Source organism: Nycticebus coucang, chromosome 2, assembly GCF_027406575.1.
Source record: "Nycticebus coucang isolate mNycCou1 chromosome 2, mNycCou1.pri, whole genome shotgun sequence".
Lineage (NCBI taxonomy): Eukaryota > Metazoa > Chordata > Mammalia > Primates > Lorisidae > Nycticebus > Nycticebus coucang.
In genome coordinates, this window is record NC_069781.1 from 115,768,011 (window position 1) to 115,784,583 (window position 16,573).

At 50.4% G+C, this 16,573-nt stretch overlaps 2 protein-coding genes across 6 annotated transcripts in view; one reads left to right on the plus strand and one right to left on the minus strand.

The window, feature by feature from the left end:
• TLE2 (TLE family member 2, transcriptional corepressor) overlaps nt 1-1,305 on the plus strand; it is a 36,258-nt gene extending 34,953 nt beyond the window's left edge. For all 5 annotated transcript variants that reach the window (XM_053580563.1, XM_053580570.1, XM_053580547.1 and 2 more), the window contains one exon: nt 1,014-1,305. In XM_053580563.1, the coding sequence (XP_053436538.1) occupies nt 1,014-1,121 (108 nt within the window). In that variant the 3' untranslated portion in view covers nt 1,122-1,305. The remainder of the gene's footprint in view (nt 1-1,013) is intronic.
• Nucleotides 1,306-3,541: 2,236 nt separating this feature from the next.
• Nucleotides 3,542-15,325, minus strand: TLE6 (TLE family member 6, subcortical maternal complex member). Its single transcript, XM_053608673.1, has 16 exons — nt 15,274-15,325; nt 14,561-14,648; nt 13,385-13,467; nt 12,660-12,705; nt 11,105-11,146; nt 7,802-7,864; nt 7,439-7,703; nt 7,297-7,323; nt 6,842-7,066; nt 6,531-6,750; nt 5,730-5,982; nt 5,401-5,651; nt 4,627-4,768; nt 4,134-4,284; nt 3,864-3,940; nt 3,542-3,785 (listed from the first exon to the last, which is right to left on the minus strand). Exons 2-16 carry the CDS (start codon nt 14,609-14,611, stop codon nt 3,681-3,683), a joined length of 2,001 nt encoding a protein of 666 aa, XP_053464648.1. The 5' UTR covers nt 14,612-14,648; nt 15,274-15,325; the 3' UTR covers nt 3,542-3,680.
• Between the last annotated feature and the right edge of the window lie 1,248 nt (nt 15,326-16,573).

Sequence of the window (16,573 nt, forward strand, 5' to 3'; positions counted from 1 at the left end):
CTCTTGCCTCAGCCTCCCAAGTAGCTGGGACTACAGGTGCCTACCCACAACACCTGGCTATTTTTGGTTGTAGTTGTTGTTTGGCAGGCCTGGGCTGGATTCAAACCTGCCAGCTCTGGTGTATGTGGCTGGTGCCCTAGCTGCTGAGCTACAGGTGCCAAGCCTTTGGAGTGGAATTTTTGAAATACAGTCTCAACTCTGTTGTCCTGGGTAGAGTGCTGTCACATCATAGCTCACAGCAACCTCAAACTCTTGGGCTCGAGCAATCCTCTTGCTTCGCCTTCCAAGTAGCTTGGATTACAGACACCTGATACAACATCCAGCTAGTTTTTCTATTTTTATTAGAGACGTTTTTCTCACTTTTGCTCAGGCTGGTCTCGAACTCCTGAGCTCAAGGGATGCTCCTGCCTCTGCCTCCCAGAGTGCTAGGATTACAGGTGTGAGCCACCAGGCCCATCTGGAGTAGAATTTCTGTAACCTTTTGTGGAACTGCCAGACTGTTTTCCAAATTTTATATCCTCACTAGCAGTGAGTGAGCTTTTAAAATTCTCTACATCTACACCAACATTTATTGGCTGTCTTTATTATATCCATCCTAGTAGGTGTGGTTTTTACATATTTAAATGGTTACTAAAAAGAAAAACCCAGAATGTGTCAGACATGTTTAGAATTTAGGCAACACCTAAAATATTTACTATTGGGACCTTTATGAAGATTACTAACCCCTGGTTTGGGTCATTGTGCTGTGTACTTTAGCCCTCTGCTGTGGATTCCACTGTCCCTGGAATATACTCTGAGTTTCCCAGAAAAGCAGCTTTCCTTTTCATCTCTCTTGGTGTCAAGGGAATAGACTCTGCTCTTTCTAGGATAGCATCACTTATCCAGGATTCAGCTCCAAAGCACCTCACCTCCGCTGGGGGAGTCCTGGCTCCACTCCTGGCCCAAAGGAACCACACACCCATCCTTGGGGGGGGCCTCACTTCTCCCTTTTCTTTCCCTCTCCCTGCTGGCAGTCTAAGGAATCCTCCTCAGTCCTGAGCTGCGACATCTCCAAGAATAACAAATATATCGTGACAGGCTCGGGGGACAAGAAGGCCACCGTGTACGAGGTGGTCTACTGAGAACTCCTCTTCCTACATGCCCAGCCTGACTCATGGGGGAGAGGGAATCCTGGACAGAGCCAGCAGCTCCCTCTCCAGCCATGCTTGTGAGCGTTAAGTCCCATGTGCTGTACGGCTACCTCCCACCTTCCTTGCTGGGTATGTGGCTAAGGGGCAAGGGGTGTTGGGGGAAATAAAGGTATTTATCACAGCCACTTTTCTGCCTTGGGCTGGGGAGCCAGCAAACATTGCTTCTCTTGGGCACCATTCACTGGGATGAGGCAGCTTCCTGATTGTGTGACTCTAGGTAATGAGGATTAATTCCATGTGAAGGCCACTAAACTACTAAGACAGTTGCATTGGGTATGATCAATTCAGGGGTCCTCAAACTTTTTAAACAGGGGGCCAGTTCACTGTCCCTCAGACCGTTGGAGGGCCAGACGATAGTTTAAAAAAAAAAAAAAAAACTGAACAAATTCCTATGGACACTGCACATACCTTATTTTGAAGTAAAAAAAAAACAAAACGGGAACAAATACAATCACACCACCTCATGCGGCCCACGGGCCGTAGTTTGAGGACCCATGACTTAGATGCTGCTGTGTAACAGATAGGGCCAACTCCCCATCTCAGTGGTTTTTTTTGAGACAGAGACTCAAGCTGTAGCCCTGGGTAGAGTACCATGGCATTGTCATAGCTCATAGCAACCTCCAACTCTTGGGCTCAAGCCATTCTCTTGCCTCAGTTTTCTAATTTAGTAGAGACAGGGTCTTTTGCTCAGGCTGGTCTCTTTAATTCCTAGAGCTCAAGCAATCCACCCATCTCAGCCTCCCAAAGGGAGGGCTAGGAATATAGGCACGTGCCATAGTGCCCAGCCTATCTCAGTGGTTTAACACAACAGAGGTTTATTTCTTGCTCTCACTCAGGTGGCATGCAGGGCTTTACTCAAGCAGTCACTCTGGGCTCCAGACAGGAAGTTTCCCTACCTTAGCTTCAGAGTCTGAAACAGCATAGGAGACAAGTTGCCCACTGCTTTCAAATACTCTGGCCAAGACCGAGGATGATAGCTTATGCTTATAATCCCAGCACTTTTTTTAAACCTAGAGTGTTACTGTCACCCTGGGGTTGAGGGCCATGGTGTCATCATAGCTCACAACAACCTCAAACTCTTGGCCTTGACTGGGAGCTGTGGCTCACACTTGTAATCCTAGCACTCTGGGAGGCCTGAGCTCAATAGTTCAAGACCAACCTGAGCAAAGCAAGACCCCAGTCTCTACTAAAAATAGAAAAAAACTAGTTGGATGTTGTGGTAGGTGCCTGTAGTTCCAGCTACTTGGGAGGCTGAGACTAGAGGATCTCTTGAGCTCAAGGTTTGAGGTTGCTGTGAGCTATGATGCCACAACACTCAACTCCAAGACAACAGAGTGAGACTCAAACAAAACCTCCTGGGTTCAAGCAGTCCTCCCACCTCAGCCTCCCAAGTTGCTGGGACTACAGGTGCCTGGGTATTTTTAGAGATGGGGTCTTGCTCTTGCTCAGGCTGTTCTCAAACTCCTTAGCTCAAGCAATCCACACGCCTTGGCCTCCCAGAATGCTAGGATTACAGGAGTGAACCATCATGCCTGGTCTCTAAAAAAATTTTTTTAAATTAACTGGGCGTGGTGGCACACACCTATAGTCCCTGCTACTTGGGAGGCTGAGGCAAGAGGATGGCTTGAGCCCAAGAATTGGAGACTGCAGTGAGCTGTGGTGATGCCACTGCACTCCAGCCCAGGGTACCAGTGAGACCCCACCCTCTCAAAACTAAGTACTCCAGTCCCAGATTTCCTGGGGGAGGGGTAATAGCAAGGATGTTGCTGGAACACGTTAGCTGGAAATGGCAGGGAAACAGAGGGCACACTCAGAGCGAAAGTTTCTGAAGATGCTGCACAGAGGTGGGATAATTCCCCGGGTTAAGGAAACAAGACCCACTGAAGACATCTAGGCTTCTTTCTAGCCTGGAAAGGGTGAAGATTGTTTCCTGAGCCCTATTTGGTATAGAAGGGAGGCCAAACAGCAAAGCTACCGTTAACAGTTATTCAGGTCACTAGGGCAGGATTGTTCTCCGAGATAGGGCCATCCTGGGCCCCTGCAGGATGCTGAGCAGTGGTCCCTGCCTACAATCACCCAATACCAGGAGTAACCCCACAACCAAGGTATGACAGATCAGATCTCCCCAGATATTACAGAGGGGGACAGAATCAATTGTTTGAGACCCACGGGTCTAATGGGACAAGTCATGGGAAGGACCTCACATCTCACCCCTAGAATCACACAGCAAGCACCAGATGAGGACAGGTTAGAAAAAGTCCTTCCATACTTCAGTTAGACAGCAGGGCCAGGACAGGGGAGGCCCCCCGTCAGGACAGAATACACCTGCTCTGCTTTTCCTGGTTGCTTTATTACCTGTGACAAAGATGAGTTTGTAAACCATTCTCTTGCAATGCATGGATGATCCTTCCCAGTTCCCTCCACCACAAAAAAAAAAAAAAAAAAAGACAAGAAGAAAGGAGCTTGAGTTGAGTGACAAAGGGAAGTCCCTCAGTAGGTGATCTGGTACACGGAGGCACGGTCCCCAGACCCCGTGATGACCAGGCGGTTGTTGGAAGACACGTCACAACACATGATCGAGGAGGTCTCAGGTGCCTGGGAGGGCAGTGGGTCAGGGTGAGCCCTAATCTCCATCCATGGAGGCCAACACAGGGTCCTGCCCCACTGAGGTACCTGGAACAACTTCATCCCTGTGGGCATGCTGTGGATGCTGACCAAGTCGTCCATGCCAACGCTCACCCACCACTGGCCTGGGAGTAAACAGAGGTGCCCAGTGGTGGGGAAGCTTAGCCGCTGAGGGTCAGATCCACCCTTCTCTCCTGCTTCCCCCCTGCAAGAGCATCCCCGAGAATGGTGTCTGCTTTGGGGTGTCCTACAGGAACATAGGGTGGTGTCTTGTGGAAGGCTGGGGACCACAGGGGACTTCCCACAACTGCCACTTACCAAACGGGGAGAACTTGAGGCCCAGGACGGTGCTGCCATTATCTCCCACCATGCGTGCCTTGTCTCCATTGGTATGCTGTAGCCACTGCTGCCCATTGGCCAAGCCCAGCAGCACCCAGTCCTCCTGGGGACTGTGGGACAGGCTCATTATCTGGGGGAGGGAGACAGGTAGCACACAGGAACCTAGTCAAGTCCCAGCCTGGCCAGGAGGTGGGCAAGAACCCAGGTACCCACCCTGTAGGCTAGCCACCTGACCACTTTGTAGCTGTACAGCCCCAGGCCAAGAAGCCTCACCCTGTGGGTCTGTAAAATGGGCACAATCCTCTATTTTGCACCTGATACTGAATAAGGGTATTCAACATTATTTGGGCAACAGCAGAGAATATTCCTAATGACCCTTATTCTTGCAGTATTACTAAGACTCAGGACAAGTCCCCTTCCCACCCTCAGTTGCTTGACCAAGCAGCCCTCACCCCCACCCACACACCCACACCTGGGACTCAAATTGGTACTCCTGAAGCGTCTTCACCATCCTCTGGTCCCAGCACCTTAGACAGGCATCCAGACCCCCTGTCCAGATGTTGTGGTTTTTGACCACCATGCTTTTGGCTCCATTTGGGTAGCCCATGAAATCCCTAGCCAGAAGGGACATCAGATGGGGGTCAGGACAAGACTCTAGGGGTTGGGCCCCACCAATCACCACCACTACATATAGGTGCCAAAGGGACAGCGTTACCACCCAAAAATCTCTGCCTTCATAGAACAGAAGGCAAAGCCATCAGAAACTGGACACCAAATCCCAGTGCTGCCTCTCTCCATTCATCTGGGGCCATGAAGAACCTCTAGCATCCTCCTCTATCCTCCCTCAGTCTACCTTCCCTTTTAGGTGGCTCTAGGGGATCCCTTCAGAGTATGGGAATGTGGGTGTGGGTGGGTAGGCTGTCATAGGTTAGCCATCAACACCTGGAAACATATCATTTTATATTTTTACGACAAATTGGCCCTTCTATGAAACTTCTGACTTTGGGGTTGTCATACTCTGTTGAGCTGGGAAACTGAGGCAGACAAAAAAAAAAACAAAACCCGAGGCTGCAAGGCAACAGCCCAGTCAACACTTGAATCTGTCTGCAAATTTCTCAAATGCAAGTTTAAAGTGGCAAGGGCCTTTTGGCTTTGAAAGTGCAGGATCCCAGCCTCAGGGTGGTCACAGGGTGCTGGAAACAGGACCCAGCCCCTCCTGTGTCTCCCACCCCAGCCTGGGCCATACCTGATCACGCTGTGATTCCGCAAGTCCCAGACCCTGACTGTACCACTGGAGAAGCCGGCAAAAATCAGGTTATCATCAAGGTTGGCAGCCAGGGCCTGGCAGGAGAGACCTTCACAGGGCAGCTCATCTTTCACATGCAGGGAGGATGCTGCCAGGTCCCACACGCTCACACTGGCCAGGTTGTAGCCACCTGTGAGCAGGACCCTGCTGTTTGAAGAAAGCAGGCAGGTGCGCAGATAGGCCCCTGGGGTCTGGGATGGGCAGAGTCACCATGAGTAGGCAGCTCTCACAGCCCTTCCCCACTAAAAGCCTACCCTGCCACCCCTTACCTGTACAGGCAGGTGGCTCTCATAGAACCTGTCCCTGGCCATCTGGCCAGTCAGGCTCCATATCTTGACACCACCCCTGCTGCAGGTAAATGCATGCCTCGTGAAACTGCTGACCGTTGTGGCGAGCACAGACTCCCCATGTTCCAGTGTCCGCATCTTTTCCAGTTTGAACGGCACAGCCATCTTCTTGGATTGCAAGGACATGGTGTCTGGCCTCTTCCATGCATCTTCGAAGTCCTCAACATCCCAGGATCTTGGGAGGGTAGGCCTTGGGTAACTGGCCTGCCTGTGAGCCCCTCAGTGGGAGCCATGAATCCAGCCCCAGAGGGGCTTTGGTCTTTATTGGATATTGAGGTCTTCTTAGGCCTTTGTTTCTCTACTATATTCCCCCCAAACATCTTACCAAATAGGCCCCCCCTTTCCTTCTGCCTGGAGTGCTTTGCCCCATAAGGGAGAACTCCTATTCATCCTTTAGGGTCCCAACCATTAAGCCTCTTCCTCCAAGAAGCCTACTCTTCCCTCTATCTGGGCTTTCCCAGCCTCAAACTACAAGATTAGGACTATTTGCATCCAGCTCTAACACAGCCCTGCCTCCTTCCCTAAACCCTTTGAACCAAGGGTGGTTGTGTAAAAAAGGAGTAGTGATGGACTCTGCAGGTCCAGGTGGAGAGGACGGCATAGTGGTGCTGGGAGAGGGGAAACAAACCTGCACCTCTGGTTCCCACCACCTGTCCAGGGCAAGAGTAGGTAGCATGGACTCCCTGCCACTCCCCTCCCCAAGCAAACAGTATAGACACTTACATGGGCTTCAGAAATGAAAAGGGTTTTCCCGCAGCCTCCTGCAGGTGGGTGACATCACAGCTGCCCCCATTCCGCCCACTTGTGCCCACTGCCCCATCCCAGCAGCCTTGATGGAGTGGTGCCAGGTCAGGCCTGGGTCTTACCTGAGGCATTCCCTGGCTACTGCTCCCATCTTGGGAACGCTTCAGGGGCCCAGAGGTGGTCTTGGGCAGATTGGGAGCTGGACAGAGACAACAGGGCCTAAGCAGTGTGCACTGGCCTCTAAGGGCCAGCTGCATCCTCCACCCAGCCTGGCGTCAGCCCTTTCCTACTAGGATTACTCAAGGCATCCTCGGTACACAGTTCTCTTCCTTCACACGAACCTGGAGCTTCACTTTCCTGCCCAAGGGGAAGGGAAGAATCTGTCAGGCCAGCTGACCTGTACAGAGCATCAAAACCAGAAAACATCAGGGATACCCAGGCAGTGCCTAGGAGAGGACTTGTCAGACGCCTGGGGTCCCAAGTCTTCCTTGTCTCGGCAGAGATGCAGAAAGAGTCTCAGTGCATGGTCCTGGAAGCCCCAAACTCAGACTGTAGGCTATTCTAACACAGCCTGTCTCACTAGAGTCCTCCGGGGGATCCAAGGGACAAGGTAGATAGCAGGGTAGAGGTGAAGGAGGTAGACCGATCCCATGGAAACCCCACACCTTGACCCAAGAGAGCCCAACCAGGATAGCCACCCAGCTCAGAAGCCCACTCCTGTGGGTACAGGCCACATGTTATTTACTTACCAGCCCTGGTGCCTGCTCTGTCACTATGACAACAGGGAAGAGGTGAGAGATGGGGAGACAGCACAGCCAGGTTCACTGTACAGCCTCAGGACATAGCCTGAGACCACCCCATTTCCCCTCACTCCCAGGGAGACTCACTTCTGTGTCTCAGGTTTTTAGGCTCATCCTGGACACCAGCAAAAATCTGCCAGAGCTGCTCGGTCAAAATATCTTGCCCAAACTGGGGTTCATTACCCCAGGGCAGCTGAGTTTCCAGCTGTGTGTCTGTTCCAAAGGGCCGCTGGAGCCAGTCAGATGACCTCATGGCCAGGACCTCTTCAAAGTTGGACTCCTGCGGGGTCTTGGGCTTTAAGTGCTGGAGAATTTCAGGGCTACTTGGATTGGCAGATGAGATCTCGGCCACCTGGAACAGCAGGCACAAGGGTAGTAGAAGACGCAGGGATACACCCTTCACCCAAGCCAGGAATGGGACCGCTGGTCCTCATGAACACAGAAACCTACCTCCACGGATGAAATACTCTGGGGCTGGCTATGGCTCTCCACAATCTGTAAGAGGTTTCCTATCTAGAGGGAAGTTGGCAGTATGACAGTTAAACGTTAATGCAGTTAAGGCTTTGTAAGCAACAGTGCACCATTTTCTCCATCTGTAAAATGGGGACGTACAACCTACCTTGAATTGAGGTTTTGGTGCAAATTAATATCCTGCATAAAGTTCTCAATACATGCAGAAGCCAGCCTTGGTGGTTGGTGATAAAAATCTAATCCTGTTGGCTGGTCACCACTATGACACAAATAGATTCAAATCCTCCCTGTTTTTTTAAGGATTTTTCAAAATGAAAACCTCCACATCGCCATTCTTCACTTAAAATGGCTTTGAGACACAAAACAGTGCAGACATGCCTCCCTCGGTGAGGAAGACATTTTAATTTGCTTAAATAAACCTTGGATAAAGATACTAAAAAACTCAGTTATCTACTGGGAAAAAGGCATTGGAACAGGACAGCAGGGGAAACCCATAAGTGTGTAACTTTACGGCCTTTTTTTTGTACAGACAGAGTCTCACTTCACCATCCTCAGTAGAGTGCCATGACATCACACAGCTCACAGCAACCTCCAGCTTTTGGGCTTACGTGATTCTCGTCTCAGCCTCCCGAGCAGCTGGGACTACAGGCGCCCACCACAACGCCGGCTATTTTTTGGTTGCAGTTTGGCCAAGGCCAGGTTTGAACCCACCACCCTCGGCCTATGGGGCCAGCGCCCTACTCACTGAGCCACAGGTGCCACCCTATGGCCTTTTTATTTAATAAAAAGCCATATGACCACTACTGATTCCAAACTTAAAAAGTATTTCCTAACAAATGGGATAAAAACTAGACCAGCACCATCCAATACAAGTATAACTAGAATTGTGCACAGAATTGAGTCATGCATATACAATGTTCTAATAGCCACATTCAAAGTATAAAGAACTTGGTGGCACTAACTCTAAATATATTTTATTTAATCCAATAGGTCTAAGATATCGTTCCTGTGTACAACTCATAAATCATGGAGCTTATTTTTCATTCTTTTTTTGCTTTCAAAGTGGGGTGTGTAATTCATATCATAGCTTGTCAGAGTTTAGATCAGACCCTGGTGGAGTGCCCAGGGGCCAGGGTGTTGGTCATCACATCACAAAAGCAGCTGAGTGTTCTAGAGCTGTTTTTTTCTTTTTTTCTACAACAGTTTTCCTTCAGCTGGGTAGATATGGGAGGGGCTGGGAGCTAGGACCCTCCCTGGGAGTTCTCGGCTGCTGCCTCCTGGGGCAGTCAGTGATGGATTCCTGGGCTGTGCCAGCCCAGCGGCACAAAGCCCAGGGGAGCCCTCTCCAATTCACCCTGGCTCATTAATGCGCAATTTACCAGCACTTTAATGTGCTCAGCATGAAAAAGTATGGCTCCCTCCTGCCTGCTAGCTGGCCCTCCCTGGGGAGGGCAGCCTGACAAGTGCAGGCAGCTCTGGGGTGGGGATTTTAAAAGCACAACAAGGAGGCTGGGAAAACAAGGAGCTGGAAGTAGAAGGGTAGGAGAGGGGGAAAGAGTCTGCTTTGGAGGGGCTTGGCAGCTGGGGATCCTGGGGCCTCCTGCATGGGGCCTGGGTAGGGACCCTCCTGGGAGGAGCAGTAACAGACAGGTTCATCATGGCCCTCTCATCCCCCACATCCTGATGCTCAGGAACTGTGGCTAGATCCACAATTCAATTACTTCTTACCACTAAGCCACCATCAGTCCACACCTGGACTGTTTTAACTGGCCCCTTGGCTTCTGCCCTCATCCACCACCCAGTCTGTCTGCCCTCTCTGCAGCAGGCCCAGGGTATCTGTGAGTACCTGAGTTAGGCCCTATCCCTCCTCTGCATACATCCCTCATGGCTCCCATCTTCCTCTGGGGAAAAGCCCAAGTAATCCCCGAGGACCACCAGGACCTGCCCAACCTACCCTCCCCTCCCCTTCTTTCCTTCCTCTCCACACTCCTCACTCTGCTCTAGTCACACAGGCCTCCTCACTATGCCTTGTAGGGTTTGGTCTCAGGGCCTTTATACAGGCTGTACTCTCTGCCTGAAATACTTTCCCCTGTCCCAGACTGCTACACTTCTTCTAGTTTCTTTTTTTTTTTTGTAGAGACAGAGTCTCACTTTATGGCCCTTGGTGGAGTGCCATGGCATCACACAGCTCACAGCAACCTCCAGCTCCTGGGCTTAAGCGATTCTCCTGCCTCAGCCTCCCAAGTAGCTGGGACTACAGGCGCCCACCAAACGCCCGGCTATTTTTTTGTTGCAGTTTGGCTGTGGCCGGGTTTGAACCCGCCACCCTCGGTATATGGGGCCAGCGCCCTACCGACTGAGCCACAGGCGCTGCCCTCTTCTAGTTTCTTTCAATGAATCACTCAGATGTCACCTTCTCAGCGAGCCTTCCCTGACCACCCTGAACTTGCAACCCATACCCCCTTGCTTCTCCCCACCCATGGGGCTGGTCTATTCCACCCCCTCTCTGGCCCAGCCTTTACCACTTCACACACTCTGTACCAAGCTCCGCTCACCCCAAAGGCAGGGAGCTTTGTGTTCTTTGCTATTTCCCTGGCTTCTACAACAGTATTTGGCAAGCAGGTGATGGATAAATATCTGTTGAATGAATAACCATGTTCCAGTTGCTTCCTGGCCCCCCTCTACCCTACTAAGTTGAAGACATGGCCCTGGGCCCCTGCCAGTTACATCTGGCATAAGCGGAAAGTCCTGCCAGCATCCAGGAGAGAGGGCCAGGTGGCCGGAGGACAGACAGGGGTGGAAGAAGTACTTCAGCTCGAGCCAGGCGCCCCAGGCTGGCAGGTGGGAGCCTGGCTCCACCCCGGCTTCCACGTGATCTGGGTCCTTGGCAACTCTCAGACACATGGAGGACCACAGCTTACAGCTTGGCACATCACAGGCCCTTGCTGTCTGAAACAACTGACTTATAGAGGATCACTCAGGCCACACAGGGACCCTCGAGCAGACCAGAAAGGACTAGCTCACCCAACTTCTGAAAGAGACTCAGAGAGATAACAGATGTACCCCTGAGATGTGGGAGGCCCACTAACATCTCATAGTGAGCTCCAAGTCAGGGGCTGTCCCTCTTCTACCCACAGCCCTCCATGGCTCCCATATCCCTCAGGGTCAAAGCCCAAGTCCTCTCTACAACCCAACAGTGCTGCATGACCTGCCCCATCCCTTCCTCCCTCTCTCATGCACTTCCAGGAGGGATAGCCACATCCCAAGCCCCTGGACACTTACCTGCTTGTGGTGTTCTTCAAGATCATGCTGGACCTTGTGGAGCTGCAAAGGAACAATTGACATCATGCTAGGTGGTGGGCCCCAACAGCAGGTGAGAATCAGGGTTTGAATGCTGTGTGCTTTCCCCTAGCTGTGTGACCCTGGCCAAGTCTTTCCACCTCTCTGGTTTCTACTTTTACATGGGACAGCTCCTACCACTCTCAAGATGGGATAAACTGGGAGCTCTCTGGATTTCATTCTTGATGTAAGGTGAAAGTCAAATCCTTACTGCAGCCCACCAGGTCCTCCCCCTCGTTCTTACTCTGTTCCAGTTGAAAGGGTCTCCTCACTGTGTCTCTAACACCCCAGGCTCTGTCCTGCCCCAGGGCTTTTGCAAAGGTTGTGCCTTCTGCCTGGAGCACCCTTCCCTGTACTCTCTAGGGCTGGTAGTTTCACCACTGAACGTCACTTCCTGTGACAAGACCTTCACTGCCTTGCCTTTAAAAAGTTTATTTTCTTTGAGACAGTGTAACTTTGTCGTCTTCGGTAGAATGCTGAAGTGTTATAGATCACAGTAACCTCAAACTCTTGGGCTCAAGCAATCCTCTTGCCTCAACTTCCCAAGTAGCTGAGACTACAGGCACCCGCCACAATTTCCAGACTATTTTTTTCTCGCTCTTGTTCAGGTTGGTCTTAAACTTGTGAATGCAAGCAATCCACCTGCCTCGGCCTCCCAGAGTGCTAGGATTACAGGTGTAAGCCATCATGTCTGGCCTAAGCTGCATTTTTACACTTAATAGCTTCATGTAGCTTATGGGTGCCATACTAGACATTGTCTAGAATCAGAGCATCCTGAGGCCAGGCACAGTGGCTCATACCTGTACTTTGGGAGGTCAAGGCAGGAAGATACCTTGAGGCCAGGAGTTTGAGACCAGCCTGAGGAACATAGTGAAAGCCCATCTCCATAAAAAATAGAAGAATCAGCCAGGAGAGGTGGTAACATGCCTGTTGTCCCAGCTGTTCAAGAAGCTGAGGCAGGAGGATCTCTTGAACCCAGGAATTCAAGGCTCCAGTGAGCTGTGACCTTGTCATTGCATTCCAGCCTGGGTGACAGAGCAAGAGCCTGTCTTAAAAAAAATAATTCCTGTGGCTCAAAGGAGTAGGGCACTGGCCCCATATGCCGGAAGTGGCAGGTTCAAACCCAGCCCCAGCCAAAAAAATAATAATAATAATAATAATTCTAGAACTTTCTGGGATAATAATACCGCACTGCGGTAGGCAGGGACTTTGTCTCTGCTGTATCCCTGAGCAACAAACTGTGGCCTGAATGAACACCCACTTTGAATGAGAAATTTCTAGTTTTTGAGGCATGGTTAATACTAATTAAGAAAAACTCACATGAAGATCATTCGCTCAATGTGTTAACTCACTTGCTCAGGAGTAAAAATAACTATGGGGGGAGGTTCCCCCATCAGGCAGCTGAGGATACAGAGAACAGCCTTTCTAAAACGCTTGGTAGGCAGGGTGGAGGGACAGCTTGTCCCTCCTGGGTAGAGGCGGCTTGGGTCTGGCTTACCGACTTACAAATGCTCTCCAACTTTCCAGCCAAATGAGGGGGAAACCTGAGTGGGAAGAAAGAGTTGTTGAAAGATCTATGGCCTCAGGTCCCTTCCCCAGAGCAAGCCCCTCCCTCAACCCTGAAACAGGGCCCAGTATGGGTGAGGACTTGCTTTAAAATCCAAATTTAAAGCAGTGTCAAAAAAAGTTCAGTAAGATTTTAATGCAGTATTTCCAATAAAATTAAATTTATGCTGAACAAGGAAATCTCAAATTTATTTATTTATTTTGAGACAAAGCGTCAGTTTGTCACCTCTGGTAGATTGCCATGGCATCACAGCTCACAGCAACTTTTAACTCTTGGGCTCAAGCAATTCTCTTGCCTCAGCCTCCAGAGTAGCTGGGACTACAAGCACCTGCCACAATGCCTGGCTGTTTTTAGAGATGGCATCTTCCTCTAGCTCAGGCTGGTCTCGAACTCCTGAGATCAGACAATACGCCCACCTTGGCTTCCCAGAGTGCTGGGATTACAGGCATCAGGATTACTGCACCAGGCCTGAAAATCTCAAATTTAAACCTAAGCTAGGATCAGTTATTACTGGGGTGTTCTTTTGTTTCATACTTCTGTATGAATGTCACTCATTGGGTTGGGGCTTCCAGACCACTCACCCACAAGACCCTGGGGAGAGGGACCAGGTGGGATTCCTTTCCCGTGGGAACGAAAGCCCTTGGAATTAACCTCACCTGGTAAACTGCTTGAACTGCTCCAGGATTCCCTGATAATTTAAGGCTGGAGAGCTCTCTGCTGTAGAAACCCCAGGATGAGGCTGGAGAGGTCAAAGAAGAGATAGACAAAATCTCCAGCTTTCCAAATGTCCAAACCCCCACCCAGGTCTCCATCCCATCCAGAGTTTTAGGTATAGCCTTATAGATGGTAGTATAGGGTGGGATCTCCTAAACCGGAATTTGTTTTCTCTCCAGTTAAGTACCTAAGGAGTATTTTCCATTTTGTATCTTGGTTTAAGTCTAAAATATTCACCATCTGGCCCTTTTACCAAAAACAACAACAAAGTTTGCCCACCCTGGGCTAAACTGTTAGAAATGGTCTTCTCATATGGCACACCTTCTGGGTGCAGAACACAACCACAACAAGGACACCCCTAACAAATGCAAACATTGTAACCTAATTGTTAGTACCCTCACATTAATCTGAAATAAAAAAATAGGTATGTGGGGGGTGGAGGCGGAAATGGAATTCTCCAGACCATTGCTGACCATTTCTGGCTGCAGTGGTTGACATCTATGATGTGAGCAACTCAGAAGGATCCCTTGAGGCCAGGAGTTCAAGACCAGCCTTGGCAACACAGACAAAAATGAAAAAAAATTCTCAAAAATATTGTGAAAGTGCTTGCTTTGGCAGCACATATACTAAAATTAGAGCAATACAGAGTAGATTAACATGGCCCCTAAAAAAAAAAAATGAAAAATGTTAGCACCAGCTACTCAGGAGAGGCTGAGGCAGAAGGATCCTTTGAGCCCTGTCGTTCGAGGCTGCAGTGAGCTATAATTGTGTAACCCCTTCTCTAAACAAAGAAGTTTTTAAAAAGTCATCTCTAATGACTTTTAGTAAATAAACTGTGTGTGGTGGGTAGTGGCTTTTGTTTGAAAAATATTAACTAAATACATGATGTGTCCATGATGTTTTATCACATGTGTGATTAGGAGTAAGCTTAATTTTAAGAAGACTGCACCTTGCCACCTGAGCTTCAATGTGGCTGTGGTGAATTACCAATTCCATCTGCAAGACCTGGCCTGGGCTAGCCCAGTTCACAGGTGGATACAAGATCAAAAGGGAACAAGAAAACTGGGATTGGAGTTTGGGCTCTACCCAGGGCTAATGCCACCTCATGTCCTCCTCACCAAAGTTTCTTTGAGGGTAACCTTGGGGCTGGGCTGGTCCCTAGAAGTCATCTTCAGGCAGTAGCCTCCAGGACGTTAGCCAGAGACCCTAAAAAAATAATAAGGAGATGGCAGGTCTTGAGGGCATAACAGTTCCAAGAACAAAACCAACCCCTACCTCACCAGGGATAGGGAGAGCCTCCTGCACCACCCACTTTGCCAAATTTAAAGACCCAAGACCCACTCCTGGACCCCTCACTCACTTCCTGACCTACAGTAGAACCCCACCGCATTCCTTATTATCCTTGATTCTTTCTTCAATGCCTCTACCCGCCCTGATTAACGATGGGGACCCAGATGGGACTAAGTCATAGTCGCCTCCTTCCCGCCAGACCTCACCCTTTGAGGTGGAGGGAGGTAGTGCTGGGAGCAGTCAGGGATAGGTAGCCCAAAGGTCGCCACAGCTCAACCTTAGTTTTGAGTTAATTTCTTTTTTTTTTTTTTTGGCCGGGGCTGGGTTTGAACACCACCTCCGGCATATGGGACCGGAGCCCTACTCCTTGAGCCACAGGCACCGCCCAGTTTTGAGTTAATTTCTAAAGCATGAGATCAGTGGAAAGGGGTTTTGAAGGATGAGTAAGAGTTAGCCTGGTGAATAGAATTAATTTCTCAGACAGAAGGAGAAAACTCCTTCCTTTCCCATCACTATTAACAGCACCAAGCTCCTTCCTTACTTCAGTTCTGCCCTCAACGCCTCTCCAGCTCCCTCCCTCGGTCAGGAACCACGGAGTCCCCTCTGGGAAATGAGTCCAACAACTCACCCCACCCCACTTGGGTGAGGCGGAAACTGCTGAGGTCGGCCAAGTTCAGGCCAAGAAAAAACACCTCCTTCTCACCAGTCCACCCTCAACCCCCACTGGGGGCCATTTGACCCGTCGGCCCCGCCCCGCCCCGCCCCAGCCCCGCCTCGACCCCGCCTCGACCCCGCCTCGACCCCGCCTAGCCTCCGCCTGGACCGCAAAGCTGGTCATTGAATGCCCGGCAGCTGCACGTGGGCTCGGGCTCCGGGGAAGGCGGCCGGAGGCGTTGGCCAATCGTAAGTCCGCTTGCCCACGTGGGCCACATCCTCTCTTTCTGATTGGTCAACTTGCCCAGGTCGCCGGCCGAGCCGTCAATCAACGAGCTGTGAGCCTCCTTTAACCCTTGCGGTCCCGCTGCCCGGAAGCGAGCTGTGCAGAGCCACCGGAAATTTGGGGGTCCCAGCAGGGGCGGGGATGTCGAGGGCGTGGGGCTTGGGAGGTCAGAGTGTGGGACCTGGGGAGGGGTTGGTGACGAGTAGTTGCATTGTTTATTGAGTCTGATAATTTTCAGCATCTTTAGTACTCTTACCCCAATTCTTAAATTTGGGCTAATTACAGTTTTCCTGAATACTGAATGAAGTGCAAGGCCAAGGAAGCTTCAAGTCCCTTTTCTGGTGAGAATTTACTAGCTCTGGTCTCCTAGATCCTGCGCTTCCTGTGAACCCAGCCCAGAGCTACAAATAAATTTGTAGCCCAACTGCTATCCCAGCCCTGTGACAAAAGATTTGAGAACTAAAGCAGAAACAGAAAAGGCTGGAGGCTGTGGACAGTATTGTCAGATGCTAGACTAGGTTGCAAGATTGTAACGGTTCTAAGGTAGGGCAGAACTAGGCTGGTTAGGGAAGCACAGGAGGCCAGTAGGGCAGGATGGGCCTAGAGACAGGCTTGGGATGGTGTCAGAGAGAAGATACCTGGGAGAGAGGTGCATGGATCCTTAGGGAGGGAGGGAAACCTCTTGCATGTGGGTAGTAAAGTTTAAAGAGTTGTTTTTGGCTAGATGTGGTGGCTCACACCTGTAGTCCCAGCACTTTGGGAGGCCAAGGCAGGCAGATTGCTTGAGGCCAGGAGTTTGAGACCAGCCAGAGCAGGAGCTATATCCTGCCTCTATAAAAGATAGAAAAATTAGCCCAGCATGGTAGTGGGTGCCTGTAGGTTGCTGTGAGCCAGGCTGATA

Bases quoted from the DNA above. Each gene is read 5' to 3' on its own strand.
- TLE6 (XM_053608673.1), bottom strand. From the start codon at position 14,611: ATGACTTCTAGGGACCAGCCCAGCCCCAAGGTTACCCTCAAAGAAACT. The intron at 13,468-14,560 runs GTGAGGAGGACA...TGACCTCTCCAG, and splicing joins TTACCCTCAAAGAAACTTTG to CCTCATCCTGGGGTTTCTAC. The intron at 7,324-7,438 runs GTGAGTCTCCCT...CTGTTGTCATAG, and splicing joins TAAAAACCTGAGACACAGAA to TGACAGAGCAGGCACCAGGG.